A 25199-nucleotide genomic window follows, 5' to 3' on the forward strand; every position below is an offset into this window, starting at 1 on the left:
ATCCTGTGAACTTCCACTGCCCAGAGAGAGCCCCGTGCTGTCAAAGTTGAAGGAGGGAAAAGTCATTGAAAGTATTTTCTTTTAGTTGTGGACCTTGCCATCAGTTGCAACCCGTTAAGGTTTCCTTCACACCGTTTGAAACAGAGTGTGTAAATGTTTGTGCATGTGTACGCAACAATTAACACTTTGTCGCTACACTCACAATAAGCAATTGCCCTGGTGTACAAAGACTTTAGGCCTTGCTCGATTCCTCGATCACCTTTAAATCGCCTCTGCAACAATGACGACGTGACGAAGTTCCAATGTCGAATATGTACAGCTCTTTATTAAATAAAAACAGTTCTATATTACACTTCAAGTGGGACATGGTCCAACATTGTTGTCATCGTCCATACAAACCACACAATGAAAGCCTACTCTCTGAGACGACCACAAACGCCTTGAAGTGGTCGTTTCCACACACCTGTCAAGAGTGCGTGGGGGTACAATAAGGGGCACTGGAAGGTCCCGCCCCTGGACTTCCTGTCTGCAATACAAGGTTCTTTGAATGTTGATGGTTCTGTAGGGACAAGCATGTGCAGTAGGCCTGCTCAGTCATGGGACATTTATTCAATAGCTTGATTAATTTCAGTGCCCCCTTTTGTCGCAATCAGTAACCAAACAGCAAGCTCACTATATCAATGAGAGACTCTTTAAATTATGTCATGTTCACACACACTTTCACAGACGGACACACACACACACACGCGCGCACACAAACAAACACACACACTTAAGATGACATAGTTGCATCATCGGGGACATTTCGTGGATTGCGAGGCACAAATGTAATAGGCAGGTGTGCAAAAGGTTGGATGGACTGATGGTCGCTGGTGGGAAGGAGTGCAAAATAATAAAAACTAATTATTTTTCTCTTGAGGTAAGATAGACAATACGTCTTAGTTGGTCGGCAGCATAAAACAAACAAACAAAAATGGGTCACTCATTAAAACCTTAAAACCATTCTGTGTCGAGTTCGGCACGGCCAAATCCGAAGATAAAAGTTCTGCAGTCGAGTAAAACACACCGACATTAACAATTGTATGTCTGCCATTTTTGTTGTATGATAGGTAGTTTTCATTTAAGATCCATGGTCAAGTCAACGCAAATGGTGACTTGTTTAAACGGAAAGACGGAAATGTAGGTTAACGATTAATCTCAATCTTAAATATAGAAGCACATAATCGTTATATTTTAGTTTAGATGGATTCATTGTCTAAGGAATGTGGCGATTATTTGACCCCTGGCTGATCGGGAGCAACATGGACAAGAACACAACCTGTACAATTTAAATCTTTAAAAAGTAATCCCACATCCTAACTGGACAAAAACACTAAGCCTAGGGTTGATTGTACGCACCACTCGTTGAGACCACAAACACGCCCGGTGTGAAATAGGTGAATGACTGGATCGGGGGGTTCGACATACAGACGTATTACAAATGGCCTACATTCTAAAAGTTCCAAGGCTTCTAGACCTTTCTAGAATAACCGTTTTCAGAGCAAACCGCATCCCAATGCCAGCGATTCCGTTTCCCAGTCTTAAGGCATTGAACGTTTCAAATCGACCCAAATCCCTCAACACACACCCGAGACTTACGGGACAGCTGAAATGTACCGTCCAAAGACACAGGGGAACAACACAGTCGTAATGGCTGCTGATATGGATCTGGTTAATCCGATGGTGGTTTGCTTAAACTCAAATACATCTTTTAAAAAGAAACCGGACATAATTTCTTTTTTGGGGAAAGGAATGACGGAACACGTGTTACTAAAATATTTAAATTATCAACGAGCAAGGGGGGGGAAGGAGGCGGGAGGGGGGGTTCGGTGTCAAGTGACAGCAAAGTACTTCTGTTCATCTACAGTCTTCCGTTGTTGTGTTTTAACTTCATAAATACAGTTAGCAGCCGCCTGTTCCAAAAGACCAGCGCTTTAACTTCATGGAAAGGGATGCAGAAATTAATAAATAAAACAAAAAAGGACACACAACAAACCAAACCAAACACACAACAGTTCAACAGAACAGGGAAGACAGGGAGTTGGAAGCAATTTGAAGAGAAACACAGAATTTAGGGAGGAGCTGGGAGAGAGCGAGGGATCAAGAGAGAAATAGAGAGAGACCAAGAGCGAGATACAGAGGAATTCTTCATCTCCTCCATCTCACCCGCGTGCAACACGCTCAGCGTCTGCAGAGCTCCAGCCACAAGTGCAATCGCACCGCACTGCCCTTCCTCATGTTATATTATCTACCAAACACCGAGACAGACCGAGGCAGAGAGACAGAGACAGAGACAGACAGAGATATGTAAGCAGAGAGTAGGGGGGGGGGGGGGGGGTGGTAGATCAATAAGGAGGACCGCTGGAAGGGTTCTGCTTGAGTTCTTGGTCTCCGGGGCTGAGGAGGGAGGTTCCTCCAGTGGGGGATGTGGGAGAGGGCACGATACATTCAGGGTGCCCTTTCCACCCGGGGGAGGGGTCCAGAGACAGGGGGGCCTCCGCCACCAGACCTCGGCTCGCCCAGTGGGCCGGCGGGATCCAAGCCCCCCACCCTCCCTCACAGCACCCCAGCCGCAAACCAACGGCTCAGCACCCCGTAGGTCCCCCCCCAGCCCCACCCAGCCCGGTCTAGTCCAGCCCAGCTCTGGGCTCCTAGGGTCCCACTGGGGGGGGGGGGGGTCCGGGCCCTTGTCCCTCGCGAGTCAGTGGGCGGGGCTGGTGGTCGGGCAGCAGCGCCCCCCCCCCCCGGCGGTGGGACAGAGCAGGCGGGTCAAGTCCCTTTAGAGAGTGCAGGAGCGGGAACAAAGTGAGCGGAGCGCGGGCCTGGGGGGGGTCAGCGCCTCAGGACGGGGCTGGACCGCTCCTGGTCCTTCTGGAGGGTCTGCAGGACCTGGAGGGGGGGGGGGGGGGGGGGGAGACAAGGGGACCGTGAGCCACGCTGGAAGAGCAACCCCCAAAGTCCACAAAGTGTGCCGTGTATTGACTGAGTTATGTTCTACAGCTGCACTTCAAGGTCCACCTGGCAAGAAAATGACTCCTGTGTGATTAAATAACTTGGTGTTACTTCCTGGTTCAGTATTTCTAATGGGTTGATCTCGTTGAGTTCAGTCGTCATGGTCATGTTATAGCAGGACCAACTACCAAGCTGCCGCTGAAAGAGTCGTTTCACCCCCATGTAAGAAGTCTGCATTAAAGGTAGGCTAGGCAACTCATTTTAGAAGCTTTTTATTTTTTTCATATTTGTCAACGTTTTATTGACACGACTGAAGCTAGCTCGTCACGTGTTTAGGAGGAGTGGCTTTGGAGGGAGGCCCGAGTTAGATACCGTCAGACCCTAGCTTACTCTGGCTGGTGTCTCCAAATGGCCTACCCTAGCTTTAAGTTGCCAGACCACCATAAAAAACACGCATACAAATTATAAAGACAGAAAGGCGTTCCCAAACACGTAAACCAAATCTCAAATCACACGACACAAAATAAAAGCGTGTGACCGCCATTCCCCGTCCGTCCGTCCGTCCGTCTCGATCCGTCCGTACCTGCGGCCACTTCCCGGCGCGGCAGGTCATGTGCACGGCGGCGATGTGCTGGAACAGCTGCTCCCCGGGCACCAGGTCGGGCAGCCGGGTCAGCAGCTGGGCCATCTGGATGAAGTCCATGCCCTGCAGCGCGTCCTGGTAGCGGTGCAGCAGCCCCAGCGCCGTGCGGAACAGGAACTCCTCGCCGTCCCGGCAGAACACGTCCCACACGCGGCACGCCAGGTCCAGGGGCAGAGACTTGCTGTACAGCGTGAAGATCCTGGGGGGGGAGGAGGAGGAGGAGGAGGAGGAGGTACGGTTATAGCAGGAGGAGGAGGAGGAGGAGGAGGAGGAGGAGGAGGAGGAGGAGGAGTGGTAATAGCAGCAGCAGGAGGAGGAGGAATGGTTATAGCAGGGCAGTTCCAAAACAATCACCTGCCACAGGCCGATAGGCCCGTTCATTTGAGCGTTGGGCAGGCAATCGTTTTAAAACAAATGCTCTTTCTACTCCGGCAGGTAAAGAGGTCATTCGGAGTGATACCAAGAGCGAGATCTTAACAACGATCCACCAGACGGTTGATCACATGACGCATCCAGCCCGCTTCAGCCCGTGCGGTAGGAGAGTGTAGCAGGGGGGCCCGGAGCTCAGAGGGGCTGCACTCACAGTAGCGCAATTCATTTTCAGTCTCTAGTATTACTATGAACCTCTTGGCATCCCGGGGGGGGATTCAGCTAAAAGGTTCTGGGTTCAAACCCCGATGTCTTCGGTCTGACCTGGAGGCGCCCTAGAGCAAGGCTCTCTATTTTAATACATAAAATACTTAGAATATACTAATATACTCAGAAGGCTGGGTTAGAGAAACAACACCCCTCTAGGTGGTTTTGAAAGGATGTTTACATCTTTTAACACCCCTACCGTTGCAAAACCACAAAATGACTGAACTCTTTGTTCCTGTATCACCCCACCCACCCAGGTTGCTTTCTCCGAAACCAACATCCCATTAGCCTTGGTGACAGCGGTCGGGGAGGGAGGCGGGGGTGGGGGGAGTTTGTAACGTTTCCACAGGTGGTGGGGGTGTGGGGAGACTCAGCTTAACTTGTGATATTTTCTTCCCCTTTAGGTAGTTGTGATGCTCGATAGTGGAAACGTGTGAGCGCAGGAAGCTTGTTGCCTGAGGCCGACGTCATAATAGTACATGTTTGCTTTCTAGTCAGTGGGCAGATGATTGTGTCCAAAGTGATTGCATTGTATCCAAATTGAGGTCATTTAGGAGCAGGTAGGGGTCAGAGGGCATCTCGCTGTGGGACACGGTGAGGCTGTGGACATTGGGGATCCAACCCGGAACCTTCCTGTTGGGAGTCCCCAAACCACTACCCACCAAACCATAAACATAGACCGAATTAAATTGGCCTACACAATAAAAGCGCTACTACATTTGACCAAACCTGATCCAAAATGCTCCTTGTGTAGCTGTACTTGGCCGTAGGCTGCGTACTCGGTCAAAGCATTACATATGAGACTTCAAAATTGGTTCCAGCACTTTAATTGAGCAGAACAAATCCTTAATAAGGTGGGGTGCTTTAACTTTGAAGGATGAGAGAGGAGCGTGAACGCTTACCAGTCTATCAAGTAAATGTCAGGGGTCAGGCTGTTCTTCTTGAAATGTGCAAAGAGCTTTGGTAGGTTCTCCTCAAAGAACACCTCAAACGCCGCGAAGTAGGTCAACATCTGAGGACAAAGGAGGGAGTCTGTCACTTTTTAGATGACTTCAAAGAAACCAAAGTAGACATCTACTTTAGTATTTTTTTTAACAGTTGAAAGAATCTTAAGCATCTTAAACAACACGACTCTTTTACGATTCTTTAAACTGTAAAAAAAAATCCTGTAAATATGTATATGATGTGTGTGTACATTACACGTTTATATATCTTGTGTGTTTATGTTTCTTGTGTATGTCGTTTGTACATGTCGTGTATAGATCTTTTGATATTTTTGTGTGTACATGTCGTATGTATATGTTGTGTGTACACATGGTGTGTACATGTGGTGTGTATTTGTTGTGTGTATATTTTGTGTGTACATGGGGTGTGTATATATCATGTGTGTACATATGGTGTTTATATCTTGTATGTGTATATGTTGTGTGTACATGTGGTGTGTGTACATGTGGTGTGTGTACATGTGGTGTGTGTACATGTGGTGTGTGTACATGTGGTGTGTATTTGTTGTGTGTATATGTGGTGTGTGTATGCAGCGTCCATTGCGGGTGTGTTGGGGGTAGGCACCAGGCTGTGGTCCACCCTGAAGAAGGCCATCTGACAGGGCTTGTTGAGCAGGTTGGAGAAGGCGATGAAGGCATCGGCCGTCTCCAGGTTCAGGATGAGCACCGCCGCGATGAACGACATGCCCTGCACCTACACACAGAGACACACACACACAGACAGAGACACACACACACAGACAGAGACACACACACACACACACACACACACACACCCACACACACGCATGTTGAAAAAGGACACACACACAGACATATTGACTAAACACACTCACTCTGCTACCCCTAGACCCATGATAAATAAACAATAACAAGGTAAGAAGGGCTCCACATTTGCCTACTTTGAAAGCATATTTGAATCCATATACAATAAATTTGGATAATATTTCCTTAGATCAGTTGTATCTAAAAATCTGTCACGGGTAGAGGTCTGAGTGATCGCACCAGCCTGTGGTTCGACCAATCAGTGAACTATTGGCAACCTTAATAATATAACGCGTAAATCTTTATTCACCATACTCAATGAGATGAAACGCGGTTGTCCAAGGACGACACTACTAAATATGTGTATTCACCGACATGGCTTCTGTAGAACAGACACTTGTGGTTAGTGACAGGAACACCGTGTTGAACTTAATAAAAAATGAAACAAAAATAACCACGGTGTGCACGAGTGTGTCTGTTTAAGTGCGAGAGTGTGTGCGGTCAGAGCAGGAAGTCATCTTCCTTGCACGGTTGCATGAGCGTCGGAAAGTCTGCACTTGGTGCAACATAAATCAACAAAAAAAGGGTTTTTGTCGATGGCCTAAACGGGCAGGTTAGTCTAGTGGCGAGTGCGTTCAACTCAAGCCCCTAAGGTCCAGGATATCTGTAGACATCCCTGAGGAAGAGGACCCCGAAGCCCTACATGTATAGAAAGGTGCCGTGTCATTCAAAGACATCAATAGAATTATTATCTGTATCTCTGGATAAAAGAAAATCTAAAATGAGTTAATGTATAGATATGTGAAGAAATAAGGGCAGATCCATCTAGGGTGTACACAGATAAGGAGGGTGAGAAGCAGCCCTCATGTCCCACAACCCAGATATTCATCCCAGGATCAGGGAGCACTAGGCTGCAATTCACCACGGCTTCCACTAGGGGTCGCTGGTGTTCGTGTGGTCAGCGGGCGCACAGCCGGCCGCCCATCACATGAAAGGGATTGCCGTGTGTGTCCAACATAACTTAGGGAAAGTCAAGGACTCTCTCTCCGTCTGTGTGTGTGTGTGTGTGTGTGTGTACACGTACATAGCCCACGTCTGGCCGGTAACAGGTGTACGCTCCGAGGACGCTGTGGAGCACATCGTGGTACGGCCCACCCTGGAGAAAAATAAAGGACAGCATAAATGGAAGGATATCTATTCTCCCTCTCTCTCTCTCTCACTTTCTCTCTCGCTTTCTCTCTCTCTCTCGCTTTCTTTCTCTCTCTCGCTCTTACCACACAAACAACAGTGCTGACCAAACTGGGTCACCAGGGGAAAGTCCCCAGAGACAGAGCCTTTAAAGGGGCCAGCGGTGTGTTCGGTCCCACCTGACACGTCTCTGCGTCCGTGCTCCGGGTCTTCATCTCACCATCTCACCTTCACTCGTCAGTCATCCATTCATCCATTCTCTAATGCCCTCTTTCACCCGCTCAGCCTCGGTTTCACCCTTATCCTCTTTCACCCTCTCTCAATCACCAAATACTTCACTCTCACCCAGCTCTTTTACCCTATTCAGTTCTCGCTCTCTCTCCCTCCCTCCCATTCCCTCCCTCCCTCTCCCCCCTCCCTCCCTCCTCCCCAGGCTCGGGGCACCACTGACCTGCTGGAAGATGCAGAGGTGAGGGAAGGTTCTGGAGATGTCTAGCTTGATCAGCTCCAGGCTGGACTCCCGGTCCGACGAGCCCAGGTCTGGAGCGGGGAGGTGGGGTGTTAATATAATAATAACACGCTTAAACTAGTAATCAGCAGAGACGATTTAATAACGAGGAAACACCGTGGAGGCACCAAACACTCAAGGCCATAACCACAATATATCTGTCTTTCTTTTAATGACTCCATGTCTCTCTCCCAACGCTCCCTCTAGGTCTCTCTTCCGTCTCTCACCCCCTCTCCTCCCACTCTCTCCCCCCTCACCTTCAGGCTCTGTGTGGGAGCTGGGTGTGGGCAGGGACTTCCACTTCTCCTTGGCCCGGGCCAGGCAGATGTTGTACAGCTCTGGGGAAAGACAGAGAGGGAAATAGAGAGAGGGGATGGGGTTTTAAACAAGCGGTGGATGGGACTCCAGTGTTCCAAATCCACATTTATTATCCAACCATCAGCTTCAAGCTACAGTAGCAACCACAATAAAAAACATTATGTTTAACAATAAATCATTCAATTTTAATTGTTCAAAATGTTGCAATTATTTAGTTGGTTCACCCTAGCGTACCATCCTGCAGTACCCTAGCGTCCCAGCATAGGTTGAAAAGCATTGCAGTGAGACAATTGGATAATACATTTACAGCAGTGAACGTCAAACCGTGTCTTGCACTGCCCTCTAGTGGTGACTCAGTGTACATGCACCACATATACCCAGCAGGCCGTGACCTCGTGACGACAGGCAGACTACTTGATTGATCTTGTCTGGAAACCGGTGACTGTGTGCTTTAGAGGATGACTTGCAGGCTTACAGGAAGGCTGGATGTGGCAAGAAACATCACTTTGCAGCAGAAGAAGCCGGCTTGTTTCAATACTAATAATAACCCTTCCAGCCACTCTCTCCAACTTCTCTCATCCTCCGGTCACTCACCCACCCAGGATCTCGCCCCCACCCTCTTTCCCGTCCATTCTCATCGTCTCTTCCACCCTCATTCCTTCTCCCTATCGAGCACAAAATCGGGGTAATTATCCTGTTGTGTGTACCCAGCGTAATGAGCAGCCGCCTCCCCCCGCTAGACTAACCTGTTCCCCAAACTACGCCCCGTCACATAATAGACAGGGTGTCCCATGGCTTCCTAATCCCTCTGCCCTGACCCAGACCCCCTGTCAGCAGCCAGGACGGGCAAGGAGGGGCTCCCCGGGGTACCGTGGGTGATGTTGAGCTCGTTGCCCACGGCGAGGCTCCACACCTTCCCCCGCACGCTGGGGGGCACGCCCTGCCACCACAGGTCCCTCACCCGCCGAGTGGTACACCTGCAGGTGTGGGGGGGGGAGGGGGTGGGGGAAGAGAGAGAGAGAGAGAGGGAGGGGTTGGCTGTGTGTTTGCAGGCTGGAGGCTGGGAGAGGGTATAGTGATAACTTTAAGGGTCTTCCCTTTATGCTAACCTCCAGTAGTAATCTATTGACACGCACTATGACCCCGTGTTTCTGTTTGCCGAGCACATACTCAGATCAAAGGGGGGGGTTTGAAGCAATCGATAATTGTTGCGTGTGAGTTAGCCCCGTTTCAGCTCGGGTCCCTGGGGGGGGGGTCCCTAGGGAGATCCACTAGGGGGGATTCAGGGGGGTACCCACGTGGTGGTCCAGTTGGGCAGGATGTCCTGGTTCCAGGTCTGCACCGCCGTCCCGATGCTCTCCTCCAGCTTACAGCGCTGCTCCTGCTGCTTCCTCCGCTTCTGCGCCTCCTTCAGCTCTGAGGGGGGGAGGAGGAGGAGGAGGAGGAGGAGGAGGAGGAGGGAGAGGGAGAGGGGGAGGAGGAGGAGGAGGAGGGAGAGGGAGAGGGAGAGAGAGAGGGAGAGGGGGAGGAGGAGGAGGAGGGAGGAAGAGGAGGGAGAGGAGGAGGGCGAGAGAGAGGGAGAGAAAGGGAGAGGAGGAGGAAGAGGAGGAGGAAGGAGAGAGGGAGGAAGAGGAGGGAGAGGAGGAGGGCGAGAAAGGGAGAGGAGGAGGAAGAGGAGGAAGAGGGAGAGGGAGAGGGAGGAGGAGAGGAGGAGGAAGAGGGAGAGGAGGAGGGAGAGGGAGAGGGAGAGGGAGAGGGAGAGGGAGAGGGCGAGAGAGAGAGAGAGAGAGAGAGAGAGAGGAGGAGGAGGGAGAGGGAGAGTCAGAGTGGTAATGATGCTAATATCCATCACAGAGTAATAGAAAAAAAAAAGATTTCAGATTCCAATTAAGGCAAGCTACGACCAATTAAGGTGTTTGCGCCCGAGTTCATGACACCGACCCCCTGTGGAGCCACCGGAGTGGCGACACTCCCTGAAGCACTGTGACACTATTAAGAAACACACCGATATCAGTCCGCTGGGAAATCACCACACAAAAGGTTAATGGAGTACAGCCACTCCTTTGAAACTGGTGTCCCTTGTAAATAGCCATTAGCAAGTGAAATTGAAGGGGAGAGAAAAGGTTTTGCACCATAGTGGGTCAGCCAGACACTGCGGTTATAACGATCCCCTCATCTCAGTTTACCACCAGTTGGATCTTTAGGGTTTAGATTTACTTCACAGTCCACTAGCTTCCTTAGGGGTGGAGGTGATCCACAGGAAGGGGGCTTTTACTCTGAAAGCCCAGTGAATATTAGCACAGCCTTGAGCCAGGCCACTAGCTTGGCTCAAAGGTAAGTTGAGCCACCATTGAGAATGTTTGAGGTGCTCAGGCGATTGTGGAGGAGGCTTTTATTCTGAAAGTCCTCCACCAAGTATAAAAGAGATTTTATGGGGAAGGTGGAGGAGGCTTTTACTCTGAAAGGTATGCGATCTTACCCCTCTTCTTGGCCTGAGCCACCATCTCCTCATACTGCTGCCGGTGCTTCAGGGCCTCCTCAGCTGGCTTGGCAGGCAGGTTACTGTGACACACACACACACACACACACACACACACACACACACACACACACACACACACACACACACACACACACACACACACACACACACACACACACACACCTCGCTGCCTTACATTATTAATGCTGAATCCACACACATTGGTTCAGTGGGGGAAATAAGTGGGCAGAGACAGAACCCATATGACGAAGGGATTCGAAACTCTAGATCAGGTGGGATCGAAGGCATGACCACAGAATGTTTTATTCGAACGGTTGAATTCTGGAAGTGTTACGAGTTAATCGCTTAGAATTAAAGAGCCAGTGAACTCAAAAATGTTTTTTGGTTTGTTTTAAACGTCGTTATGTCTTATATGATCAACACAGTAATCAATGTAATTTTGTCGCGGTTACTGAAATAACCTGCCAATTTAGAAAATAATGCTTTTATTCCCAAAAACAATGAACGTTCCACTCTGCTGTGAACGCAGGTGGCGTTCTTTTCGAGACGTCCGAGGTCCTTTTCCGAGGCACTCCTACGCCACGACCAAGGGCCACCTGGGGCAGGGTTTGTGTGTGTGTGTGTGTGTGTGTGTGTGTGTGTGTGTGTGTGTGTGTGTGTGTGTGTGTGTGTGTGTGTGTGTGTGTGTGTGTGTGTGTGTGTGTGTGTGTGTGTGTGTGTGTGTGTGTGTGTGTGTGTGTGTGTGTGTGTGTGTGTGTGGAGCTCTGTCTGGGCAGCGCTTGACTGCGGCGTCCGAAGAGGAAGTTTAAATTCTTCGGAAACGTCTAGTATAACGCCACGGTGTGTGTGGGTGATGAAGCACTGTCTCAGTGGGGGTTTATTTTATGTCCGAGTGAGGGTTAGGCTTCCCGGACACCTATAGTATAACGTTACGGTTTAGCGCATTTCATATAAATCATCGCTTGTTGTAATGCTCATACACAACGTTGGTACTAAAAAAGTATCACAAAGCTGGTGTAGCTCGTAACCACGGGGATAAAAGCCCCCCCACTTTATTTTAATCGAAGTGTTCGACTTCCAGCAGAAACAGTGGGTTCACTTGCGCTATAATAAACTGTGTATATGTAAAGGAATAAAGGGATGTGTCACGATTTAAGCTACGGTAGGCAATTGCAGAAACCAGCCAGAGTAAGCTCGATTCTGAAGTATCCAACGAAATGAAATCCCACCCCTCCGTTCAGGCTTCCCTCCAAAGCCATTCCTCCAGAACAGGGGACAAGCTCGCTAGCTCAGCAATAGGGCTGCTCAGCCTTGTGGAAGACTCCAGTCCTGGGCAGTGAGTGCATGGGCAGGTAGCAGGGCGGGTAGGGGCAGACAGACAGCTCAGCCTTTCACTCATGAAGTTATTGGAGGGGATTATCACACGGGCCTGTGACAGCAACAGAATATGTTTACGTTTTGTCAGATCATCCGATTTATTAGATTGCTGTCCAGATCCTGAGATAATTTCAATACATATGATGCCTCTAATGGCTGGTTCAGACTAGATGTTTCACAGATGTTCCTCTGCGATTTAACATGTCACACTATGCGATCACAGAGCCAGGAAATCAGGCTTTGTCTGGTCGGAAGGCTGGGCACAGATTCGAGGGTACGATGCTCTAGAATCTATAATTTGTATCGTTCACAATTCACTCACCAGCAACGCAGCAACAATGTGTCAATAACAATGGATTCCGACTTCCAATACCAGGTATTATGAAGGCGGTCCTCTGCGTAGTGCAGTAAAGTCTAGTTAGTAGAGATGCGCGGATGAGCTGTAATGTCATCCGCACCCGCTGCTTAATATCATAATCCAGTGTCGTACTGTAGTCCAATGTTTTTTTCAAAAAATTGATACCAACCCGATCATAGGGTGACCAGACGTCCCGGTTGCGCGGGGACAGCCCCATTTTGATTTGCATGTTCCGCATCCCGACAAAAGCCTGTCGGCACGCTAAAATGTCCAACCACTATGAAATGTCCACTGTTGTCAGCGATTACATAGCCAACATGGTCTTATTATAGCCCGATCATTAACTAAAAGCCACATAGAAAGAATAAAGCATCCAGCACATGATTTCAACATTGTGTGAGGGCATACGCAGCAGGGATGATCGTACAGTGGAATGCTGGTTGGAAACCAGCGGACGAGCGCTGGGCGGAGATGTTCGTGGTGTGTTCTTTCCCCACCTGACGCGTCTCTACATCTGTGTCCCGGGTCTCCAGCTCGCTTTACCTCAAAAAAAAGTCACATTACAAGACCTCGTCTCGTCGCCGACTTTTCTGAATCGTGTACTCCTCGCAAATTGTCTGCGACGGACGAACTGGGGCTGAAGTCGTGTGGTCTGAACCAGCCATAAAACAAATCCCCTACTTTAGCTGGACATTCGAGAAACGGAGAGAGGATGTTTAAACCCTGTGAAGGCATGATGAGGACGCGTGTGGTGCCGTGTGTGTGAACGTACGGGGGTCTGTCCTCTAGGATGAGGGCGGTGGTGGAGAGGGGCTCGAAGGCCAGGCTCTTCCTGACGTTCTGCCGGGGGGACGGGGGGCTGACGGGTCCTCCTCTGCTGCTCTCCGTTTCACATTCCTAACACACACACACACAGACACACACACACACACACACACACACACACACACACACACACACACACAAAATCAGTTAGGCAGGTCACACACACCTGAGGAAAACAACAGACGATTATACCGGAGAGGTTTCGTTCAATGAAACGCATCGTTGCAATACAATAACAAATGTATACACACAGTGCTTTGCTGCACTGCGCCCTCACAGATTTGTGAGTAGCCCCCCCCCCCCCCCCCCCCCGACCCCCAGCCGTTTGCCATCCCATGTCTAATGAGTGTGTGAGGTCGAGAGAGCATGTGACACAGCGAGGGGGGAGGGAGGGCCACACCTCCCGGCCGTCAGCTGACCCACCCAGGGGTCTCTGGAAGGTACGGGCATGTGTATGTGAGATGAATAGCGGGGTTTAAATTCCACACTAGCGTCAGGAGAGGGTTGGGGTGGGGGGGGTGTAGGGGGGTCATGAGTCCTGAAGGTATACCGGTAGAGACCCCGAGAGAGAGAAATAGGAACGAGAGACCTTGTGATGCACTTTAGATAAACAGCAGAGAGACCGAAACTATATTGGGATCATGTGCATGTCACATTGATTAGTAAGCAACCAGCTAATTAAGCTAATAAGTTTGCAGGCTAGATGACCAACTGAAAAAATCTCAGCATATGTCTGATGGTTCTTTCTCCCAAATCAGGCCAACTTGTATAAATCTGTGTTAAATCTTAGCCACACGCATGTTACACGTCACTGTCCCAACAAAGAACACCGGCACAACACTCAGATTCACGTTTCTTCTTTTGAGCTAAAGCTAATAACATAACTGACAATCTCTTCACTAGTTCGCTGGAAGGGTGAATGTTTCTCCGAGCTGGGTGGAATGTAGATGTGGGCAACGACCTCAACCATTAAAGGACGCCACTGCAGGACAGAGGTTGGTGGGAGGGTCAAGCCATGGTTCATTACTGCACGAGGGTAAACAACCAGACACACACACACACACACACACACACACACACACACTTCGTGCTGCATAATACCCATTTGACTCATAGTGGAGGACTGAGACAGACAAAGAGAGACAAAGAGAGAGAGAGAGAGCCTTGAGATAGAGAGAGCCTGGAGATAGAGAGACCAGGGAGGGAGAACTAAAGAGACATTTGTGGTCTGATAGGAGCTGCTGAGAGGGAGGAGAGGAGAAACCAGAACGCAGAAACCGTAACTGATACAGGAGTCTCTTAAGAGGGAGAGAGGGAGGAGATGAGGGGGAGAAACAGAGAGGGTGACTCAGCCCAGTGAGGAGATGGAGAGAGAGGGAGGACAGGAGGCAAAGGGGAAGGGATCTCGTCTTGTCCCAATCGCACTGATGGTGCTTTTCTTTCACTATCCCCCTCTCCTCTCTCTCTTTCCCTATACACCCATCCAGCCAAGGTCTCCCTCTCTCCACCAAGGACTCTCTCTCCCCCTCTCCCCATCCATCCAGCCACCAAGGTCCCTCCGTCCCCTCCCTCCCTCCCGGTCTTAAGGTCCAGTAGCAGTGTGCGTGGAGCTTATATCCTGTGGTTTGCAGCCCTGTCTCAAGCCTTCAGCCTTGCAGAGCAAGCAAGGGCTCGACCCTCTTGGGCTATTTTTAGCCTGCCATACTCCGTCCTCCATGATTCATTGAGAGAGCTGGAGAAAGGAAACAAAGCCAGCGTCTCCTCTGCCGTCCTCCCACTGAAGAGCAAAATACATACAGAGGGGACGCAGGTGTTCCTCGCCATTTACATACATTTAGTTATGGGCTGGCTTGGGCCTTTGTGGACGGGGAGGCGGACAGGGAAGACGACTGAAGAAGAGGGAGGAGCATAGGAGCAGGCGGGAGGAGCACCACGGGTCGCTACAAGGGCGTACTGCTTACACAGCGAGCCAATCAGAGGGCCCGAACCAACGCAGTGCTTTTGCTGTCCCCGGTCCAGCTAAGACACTGGGGCAGTGAAGCAGTGAGTATGCGTGCATGAATAAGTGAGCGAGTGCGTGCTGCGCCAGAGGAAGCCTTGTAGTGTGAAACCTGGCACCTGCTCCAGCTGCACTGCAGGTGCCACCGGCTAGAGGTGTGTGTGTGTGTGTGTGTGTGCACAAACAACCCCACACGCCCTATGCAGCACAGGTAGCCTTCCACCTATGCTGCCGCTTCAATGTGGGTCGGTGAGAAACCTATTTGCATGTACACATTGTTGTACATCACCTTTGGAATGATAGGATAAACAAGGTGACAGAAAAGTGTGCCATGACACCTATAACTTAGAGGAATCACAAAACACTAGTGTTTGCATTGCTATAAAAGACACACACTCTTGAGCCTAGCCTTGTTGCAGCCCTAGCCAACTGCAGGTGCAGCATCAGGCTAACAATGCGAGCCGGTAGCATCACGCTAACCATGCTAGCTCATGTTAGCTCAAGTTGCTGAACCAGAGGAGTGGTAGCATGGAGCTAACAGGAATAGCTTCCATAACGTCTACACGAGGGAGCCCTCAGCTGCTGGAAAGGCAACCGTAACCCCGAGCAACTCGTTGCCGGGGAAACCTGCCTTGTCACGCGAGCGCCTGACGAGGGGTTCTCGGGTTTCCTGGGTGACGACGTCAGCCTCTCCCTGGGCGACGGCAGGTCCTAAGAGGACCGGACGGGGGCGAGACACCCGCCGTACCAACTGAATCCTGGAGGAAGATCTAGAGATACCTACTGTCGGCTAGTTGGGCAACACCGAGAAGAAATCGGTTTAGTGGCGGCTTTGAAGCGCAACCCACTGACACACTAACCACAAAGGTGGTTACGCCTCACAGTGATCCAGGTTCGATTCCGACCTGCCGATCCCTCTCTCTTTCCGGTCTCTCTCTTCAACTCTGTCTGTAAATGCCTAAAAGCCGATAAAAAAAAATCTATGGGTTTCGTTTGCCTTTTACTTCTGTATTGGAATAGAATTGTGTTAAGACGGGCTGCAATGCAACAATGGAGGAGGATCTTTTTAAGATGAGAACGCGGGTGTCAACACAATACCAACCACACATGCAAACACATTGTGTAACGAATATGACAATACATGTCAGTATAAAGTGAATAAATACATGTAGAGCTCCCGATGGTTCTGGGATAAAACAATGTTGCCTGCAAAGCAAGTAGTGAAAGCTAGCTACTGCTATGGCCTACCGCTAGTAGCTACGGCCTTAAACTTGTAGCTATTTAGACCCAGTGCTAGCATCTAAGCCCCAATACTAGTGGTATGGCTGGGGTCTAAACCTTTTAGATTTGGCCTGAAGCTAGAGTCTACAGCCTAATTAGCTAAGGGAGCCAGAGGCCTCAAGTACGATCAAGTTTCCGATCCCAGTTTCCAAATTGCTGCTTAAAGCAGTCCCAGAATGAATGCCCAAAGACTCCCCATCCCTTCATAATGGGGCGCGCGCGCGCACGCACGCACGCACGCACACGCACACACTTTCTAGGAGCACAAAGATCCATCAGTACTGGAGCCCCCCCCCCCCGCCCCGCCATCCGGGGGCTGTGGTTCAGTCAGACAGACTCCATAAATGAGCCATCATGTGCAAACGAGCCCTGCGTATCCCCTCCTAAGAGGCCATGTGCATGAGGTGGCAGGGGCAGCTGGGGGGCCGTGAAAGGTGGTGGGGTGAGGAGACGAGGTGAAGGTGGTTAAGATGGATGTTAGTGGGGAAGGGGAGAGGAGGTGGTTGAGGAGAAGGTGAAGGTGGTCGTTAGTGGTGGAGGCGAGGTGGTGGGGGTGAGGGTGTCATCCCAGGCAGACCGGGTAACAGCAACACGTGTCTAAGGCCGAATGTGTTGGTGTTGAGCTGAGTTTACTGATCGTAAGCGCACACAAGCACAATCTGTCAGATTAAGAAAAGGTCAAAGTGATGAGGTTGGAGCAAGAAGGCATGGGGAACAGAGGAAAGTGGAAGATGTACTGAACAAAGCAAACACTAACGATATCTAATGAAAAAGGTTGGAGGTTGGAGTAAGAAGGCATGGGGAACAGAGGAAAGTGGAAGATGTACTGAACAAAGCAAACACTAACGATATCTAATGAAAAAAAAAAAAAAAAAAAAAAACACGCACGCACACTCGTGATCCAAGGCAAAAACCTATCAAACAACATAACATCGCTAGACATCAACTATCCCAGACACCTTGAATCGTACACAATCATCAATCGAGGACACAATCAATCAGTCGATCACACAACATCAATCCATCACACACAATCAATAAACAACAAACAGTAACCATCAATCACACAATCGATCACGCACACAGAGTAGCCATCAATCAACCATAAAACCACATCAAACAATCACACACACAGTGGCCATCAATCACCCATACAACCACATCAGACAATCACACAGAGAACGTAACAATTAATCACAGCATCATCACAGAACGTAACACACAGACAGTAACACACAGACACACACACTTTGATGATTCTCCAACAATCCTGGACACCAACAGCCACTGACTCCCATAATCAGCACCCATTACCCAGGCGGAAGACTGCCCTGAAAGGGACCATTATTATCCACCGGAGGCTGACCTCCCCATCCCTCTCTCCCTCTCTTCCCCTCCCGCCCGCTCCCACTGCCCCCACTCTCCCAAGTCTGCCCCTCACAGTCTGACTCACCTCCAACCCTTACTTCCGTTTCAACGAGTGAGCCCTACAGTACGTTTGCTGCCCTCACTTTGCTTATCCAACACACACACACACACACACACACCTCACCATGAACGCTGTGGCGTGCTACGGTCCGAGCCGGGCTGAGTCTTAGCCCGAGCCCCACGTCGTCAAGGCAACCCCAGCGGCAAGGGTCGGCACTCCTGGCGGCAGGAGCGTCGGAAGGGAGGAGGGGGAGGCGGTGGAGGGGAGGAGGTGGTGTCGAGGACCCAGAGACAACGCGCGTCGGAGCTGATGCTGCATGCTACTCCACTCTGGCTGCCCGGCTCGCTCTACGCTCCTCTAGCTCTCCGTCGCACGCGCACACTCTTTTTCCTCTCTCCCTCCCTCCCTCCCTCTGTCTGGCTCGCTCACTCTCCCTCTCTCCCTGGGTCTCGCTCTTTCCCCTCCCTCCGTCTCTCCCTTACCTCCCTCTATCGCTGTGTCACCCTTTTCCTCTCCTTTATCCTCAATGGCACACACACTCCTCTCTCTCTCTCTCTCTCTCTCTCTCTCTCCCTCTCTCCCTCCCTCTCCCTCTCTTTGTCTCTCCCTCTCGTGACGCTACACTGTGCAAGACTGCATCCGTGAGAAGCACAAGAGGCTCGTGTCATGTGAGAGACGTGTCATGTGCGCCGTGTACACGCCCGTGTGTTCGCGTGTGCCTGCGTCAGTCGATGGACCACGCACCGTGCAATTGATCAATGTCATAGCATCCGAGAGCGGCAGCTCGGCGCTCCGCAGTGTGTCCTGCCAGCCTTAATAATCAAAACCAAAGCAATGGATCGGCCATCAGCAGGACACCCTCTACAGCCTCACCTCCAATTAGCTTTGTTGGCAGATGTATAGTGTTTATAACCGTGGATCGTGGATTAACTAACCTGTATTTTACATACAGCGTCACTCGAGATCAACATAAAGGGTATTATGGGGAGTTGAGGAGGCAAAAACCATGTACAACAAACAGTTGTACATGGAGCTACCCTGCTGAATACATGAGTATATCTGCTTTTCGGAAATGCGTGTGTGTGTGCGTGTATCTGGATCAGAATTTACAGAACCACAATGATTCTCTAGGAAGTGGGAATGTTACTTCATGTTAGTCAAAACTGGGCAATAATGATTTGACATACTACTACTATACTATCAATACATCTTTAAAGGGCAAAGCTTGAATGAATGGGAGTGGATGGAAGACATATTTACATAGACAAGCTAAATACTAACTGTGGTTAATCATTAGGCTGTTTATTCTCCTAGTTTCCACTTGCAGTGTAACTAACCAACCCCCTCTCCTCTTCCAATCACCCGACACACACACACACCGCAACAACCCACACACAATGAAAGACTAGCCACGTCACCTGACCCTCTCCACACAATATTCAGTTTCTGTCACAGCCAATGTGACTGACACACACACACACACACACACACACACACACACACACACACACACACACACACACACACACACACACACCTATTCGCTTCAAGGATATAGGAGTTTGTGGTACCTGGTCGGCCATCAGCTTGCAGTGTAAAATTTTAACCAATCACATTCTGTTGCTAGGCCGAACACTTCCTTGTTTGACACACAAAAACACCTATCTATCTCAGTAATTATTAACAGAGGTAGACGCCCCTGGTTGTGTGAACGAACAGGTGTTAGAGAAGGGAATAAAGGTACTAGAGGTGGGCGAGAGAAGATGATATACAAGTGGATTGTATTCTCGACAGTTTAAAGGAATGGCTTTTGGTCAACAAAGGACAGCAGGTGAGGCTAAGGCGCAGCTACAACAAGTACATCTAGCCCTACCTCACAACACATACACGTATGAAAACAATCTAGCCCTACCTCACAACAACATACACGTATGAAAACCATCTAGCCCTACCTCACAACAACATACACGTATGAAAACCATCTAGCCCTACCTCACAACAACATACACGTATGAAAACCATCTAGCCCTACCTCACAACAACATACACGTATGAAAACCATCTAGCCCTACCTCACAACAACATACACGTATTAAAACCATCTAGCCCCTACTTCAAAATGCAATGCATACACAAACAAACTCAAGACATATCTACAAACATGTAGAAATATTAAAACATCTAGCCCTACCTCACTACATACACATATAAAACCATTTAGCCTTACCGCACCACATAGACGTATTAAAGCCATCTAGCCCCACCTCACAACAACATGCACACGTATTAAAACCTCTAGCCCCCCCTCAAAATGCCATGTATACACAAAGAAACTCTTGCCCTGATTTAATATGCAATGCCATTAACAAAAAAATACGCACAAAGAAACAGGATTAGAAGCACAACTCTGCCTGCACCCTGTTTCAAGGGACAAAAGCTCTGCTCTCCACACTTTGATCTCACTAAGCACGCACGCACGCGCGCACGCACACACGCACACGCACACACACTAAAGTGCAGTTACATAAGCGCATTGCTTTATCGGCCTCCATCACAGTTGTTTAATGGTCCTTAAAAGGCCTTGATAGGCTCTTTCCACTCCCAGCACATTCCTGCTGAGATGTCGTGGCAGCAAGACCTGTAGTATACACTCCCATAATTGACCTTTGACCCCTGAAAGTTGTAGCAAGGTGAGGCCATACGGAACACTGACTGATCACAGGGGCCAGAAAGCAAACAAATAGCTCCCAAAACGCACAATCATGTTCTTTACCACACACACACACACACACACGATTCTGGATGGTACCAGTCCGATTCCTAGCATCTGCTAAATAACCTGGAGCATAGCAGCAGCTTTATGGTACCTTAAGGCCCTCCCACCCGCCGTATTTGCACTATACCTCAACCGGTCCATCCTATTTAAATACATCACTTCGTGAGGGTCTTCTTGTACCATTATGTGTAGGACAGCGACGGGAGACAGGAAACCGGTTTGAAAGAGCGAGAGGGAATGAAAGCGTAGCATTGGATCACAGCCATCGTGACCTGGGTCACTGCGAGGCAGATGGCTGACGGAATCAAACGCGGGTTGAGCCGGTTTACCTGCTGGGATCTGCGGGTGTCCCGGGTAGAGATGATGGTTCCTCCTCCTCCTCCTCCTCCTCCTCCTCCTCCTCCTCCTCCTCCTCCTCGCGGCGGTTGCTTGCCAAACAGATTCCATCCAGGGGCCTCCTTCTGCTCAGCCGGCTCCTCCTTCACCCGCTTAGTAAACAAGCTCCTGCAAAAGAGGAGGAGGAGGAGGAGATCAGGGATGGACTTGAGATGAAACGATGAAGAGACAAATTCCACCAACATCGGTGTTGAGCTGATCAAAGACAATTGATTGACCGTATCATTATTAATATCATTAGGTCAATTCATAGTATTGAGTAATATGCCCCTTGCTCCGGTGTGGATGTAACCCATACACTACATATTAAAAGTGACTTTTGTTAGGTCTAAAATGCCGAAACGAATGCAGAATCACAGAACACCCCAGTAGGCCTACCTGAAGGGATTTGGACCACGTATTCGTTTACAGTTTCAATAAAAACATCAGCAATTCCTTGCTTCCCGTTTAATTACTAGAATCTAAATGTAGAAACTAGATTTGATCAATCTGGGGGAATGTGTGTGGATGATGGCTGGTTGAAGCATTTCAATTTATTGCATTTATCAGACACTTTTATCCAAAGCGACTTACAATAAGTACAATTGTCAGGAGAAAGTAAAAAAAAATATGTCGGTACAGTAAGGATGTTCATAGAACCAAGTGCTCTTAAGCAGCCATACCTGGGCCGAGTCTGATTGGACTCTGGGGCTGGGTAAGGCTGCACACCTGTTGCACATCGAGTACAACAGGTGTGCACAGATTAAACCCGGCAAAATCTCCACACACACACACACACACACACACACACACACACACACACACACACACACACACACACACACACACACACACACAATAAACCGGTCATTCAACATCACCACCCTGCATCCTTTGTCTGGAGTAGCCCAATAAATAGGGGGCGCGTAGCGCAGGCATTGTAACACAATGGTAAAGATTCAACACCAAAGAAAGAAGGACATTACTTAAACATGAGAATAGTTCACTAAAATTCAGGATGGATTGCTTTTAGTCGCCCAACAAAGTCCTCAGTTTGTTCTGTTACCATACAGGTGGATGTTTCCTAGGATGGACAGATCAACGACTTATAGAAGCAGGTGGTAATATACTGTCCCTTTAAGGGAATGCAGCGTGTGTGCATGTGTGTGGTTGGAGCTCACACACATACACAAGGCCCAGTAGTGTGCCATTGAACGTTCCCCCCACCCGCCCAAGGGCTCTGCTCACGTGCTTGTTTAAAAAGCGTGACCATGGTCACGGCACAGAGACAAGAAACACATCACCCCCACCGAAACCGACCTGATTCTAGTACCTCCGTTGATCCCTCGACCGCGGCGGCCCGCCGGATTAGCGCTGATGTTTCTGGGCCTTTAAAAGACAAAAGGGGCAGCGCAAGCCGAGCATGTTGCCACACACACAGCGGTCCCACAAAAGGTCCTCAAAAGGCCGGGGGAACTCTCAGAGAGAGGTCGGCTCGCTGTAAAGCTCCTGCGTTAGCCCGAGAGCGGCAGCAGGGCGGACTTTAACGGCCGAAGAGCCGGTGTTTGTTCACCCCCTCCCCAAGAGGATCTCTGCCACACAAAGACAGCAATCACCCCCCCAACCCCCCCCGCCCCTCCTTTCCCCGTCGGCATCGTCGTGTGATGCTAGCTCCTGTTGTCACAGAGGTGCTCAAGTGGCCGTGTTTAATTACCAAGCCTGAAAGGAAACGCAGAGCCGCATGAACTAAAAGAAAAAACTAATAAAGGATAGATGATAATACGGCAGCCAGGCAAGCCCTGTTGACATAAAAGGAGGGGGGGGGGGGGGGGACCTGTCCTTTTGTAGCTGCCTGCTCCCTGTGTTATTGTGGTGTGCTCAAGGCTCCATCTGATCAATGGGAGGTTTTCCAATGGTGTGTCTCTGGCAGCGACCCGGGGAAGAGCAGTTTGGCACCAGGGTGAGTGGGCCCCGAGGGAACGGCTGGGCCGTCTCGTCCCAGGTTAGGTTAGCTGAATCTGGGAATGTTTTGCTTGGCACTGAAGTGCACTTGTTTTGTTGGTGTGCTTATCATGTGGGAGAGAGAGGAGTTGGGTCAGAGCCCTTTGTTATGTTTCGCGTGCCACTCTGTTAACATTACAGGAATACTGTATGGATGAACCGGAGCACCTGCCGTGATGTCATGGCGAAATATGCCGCGTTTGTGAACACAATTATTAAGTATTATTTTAAAGGGTGACTTTGGCAAGCAACTTAATAACACCCAGCATCAAATCGCCCAGGGTCAGGGTTAGGTTTAGTTTGACCTTTGACCCGCGGCTGTCCACTAACATGACCGCTTGGAACTGAACCGAACGCTGTGAGGGCAGGTGCAGTTGACTTGGGGTAAAATAGACACGTCTCTCAAAACTGTCAAGTTTATTAAGATACTTTGCATGTTTTCCAACAGCTTATCTACTACCGTCATCGGTGGATGCCTGGGTGACATTACAGACGAGACAGTTGTAGTTTAAAGACTCCCGCTTCCAGGGATGGGAAAGACATTGTCAATAAAAAAAGGATTTGAATAGTTAAGAGATGTATCACTATAATATAGTAGACTCCAGTCATGAGCAGAGTGGATCAATCCTTTGTTTGGTGTCGCTTTGACCCTTTGTGAATGGTGAACTGATATAGAATCGTGACCGAGATAAAGCTTTGACCGGGTGTCTGTACCCATCAGACATCTGTGAGATAGAAAAGCGGTTTGTTCAAACTGTACCCAAACAGAGTTTAAGGAGTGCAAGCCTTATCTGGGTCCTTTGCCAGTTCTTTGCCACAATCTTAACCCAATCAAATCGCGGCAGGCCCTGATGACACAATCGGTTTGTGAAACTGCAACAGTGGTTACAGCAGCCGTAGTTCTGTTATAAGAATGGTGGTTGAATCTAACAAAAAAAACTAAAAACTTGACACCTCCCATTCAGCTTCACTCCTTTCACAGTCCCTAACATATATTCTCAAAGACAGCCGTCAACCAAATAAATGAACCATAATGCTCAGAGTCCAGCTCTGACTGAGACAGACACTCTCTTCATGGACTTGTTTACTTCACCCTATTTGCGTTGGCCATTGTCATGTGACCTCCTCACTCCCTCCCTTTGAGAGAAAGGTTGGTTCCTGGTTTAGTCCACTTCTACAAGTGGATGCACTTGTTGAAGGCAGGTGAACCAACCACACACACACACACACACACACACACACACACACACACACACACACACACACACACACACACACACACACACACACACACACACACACACACACACACACACACACACACACACACGTTGATCTTTCTATTCATCTTTCCCACTGGGCTCTTATTCACAGGGAGTCACGGCGCGACAGAGCGACACAGTGAACATTCGAGAGAGGGAAGGAAACCCAAGAGGTCCTGCGGCTGACGGATTAACTCCAACCGCGGCTTTTCCACCTGCTGAACAAGAACTGAAGACAATGAGCGGCGGCTAACCACGTTAGTCGCTCACAATGAGATCTGCAGTCAGCAGCGTTTGGACAATTAGCTCCCAGGCGCGGCCCTGGTTATGACGGAGGCCAAACCTATATCGAATTAAAACAATTAACCGTCCCCCGACTTCGCCTTGGTGTTCACCGGAGAGCATAGAGAGAGATGGTCCTGTTTGTGGCGCAACCGTCTCAAAGTTGTAGAGAGAATACCCTGAATTATCCTGTTTATTCAGAAAGGGTCATAGAGAAAGAAACACAAGGCCTGGTTCAATCTGGTGGAGGACAACAGCCACTACAACAACATCCTTGATCAAGGACCCCAACAGAGTGCGGACAGCGGGGGAATCAAACCCAGAACCTTTCAGCTGGGAGACACAACATGCTGACTCACACTATCCTCATTTTTGGCGGTAGAGTATTTTACCAAAAGTGTGTAGAACTAAACATGCCTCGTTATTGAATCACGGAAACCACAAAGCAGCCAAAAGGATCCCACAATCGTACAACGTGCCAAACTTTCATTCACTCGGGGAGAGGTGTGCACTGTGGTCCGAGATCCGAAGAGACACGATGCATTCATGAAGAAGAGGGCCGACAATACACCAAACTCGTTGTCATGCTCGTGGGTGTGAACACCACGCAAAAGGTCCATTATTCTCAGGGGGGTCCCAAGGTCCATTATATTCTTAGAGGAAGGGAAGAAGTAAAAA

At 49.5% G+C, this 25199-nt stretch overlaps 1 protein-coding gene across 4 annotated transcripts in view; it reads right to left on the reverse strand.

The window, feature by feature from the left end:
* Positions 1–300: 300 nt before the first annotated feature.
* Positions 301–25199, reverse strand: part of LOC115529243 (TBC1 domain family member 14) — a 33047-nt gene continuing 8148 nt past the window's right edge. For 2 of the 4 annotated variants that reach the window (XM_030337822.1, XM_030337823.1), the window contains 12 exons: positions 20931–21105; positions 13064–13188; positions 10533–10615; positions 9352–9469; positions 8924–9030; positions 7993–8073; positions 7679–7767; positions 7124–7195; positions 5840–5968; positions 5173–5282; positions 3575–3833; positions 301–2928 (listed from right to left, as the gene is read on the reverse strand). In XM_030337822.1, coding sequence (XP_030193682.1) covers positions 2872–2928; positions 3575–3833; positions 5173–5282; positions 5840–5968; positions 7124–7195; positions 7679–7767; positions 7993–8073; positions 8924–9030; positions 9352–9469; positions 10533–10615; positions 13064–13188; positions 20931–21105 — 1405 coding nt within the window. In that variant the 3' untranslated portion in view covers positions 301–2871. The other 2 variants (XM_030337824.1, XM_030337825.1) reach the window with 2 other exon arrangements.

This window comes from Gadus morhua, chromosome 17 (assembly GCF_902167405.1).
Source record: "Gadus morhua chromosome 17, gadMor3.0, whole genome shotgun sequence".
Classification (NCBI taxonomy): domain Eukaryota; kingdom Metazoa; phylum Chordata; class Actinopteri; order Gadiformes; family Gadidae; genus Gadus; species Gadus morhua.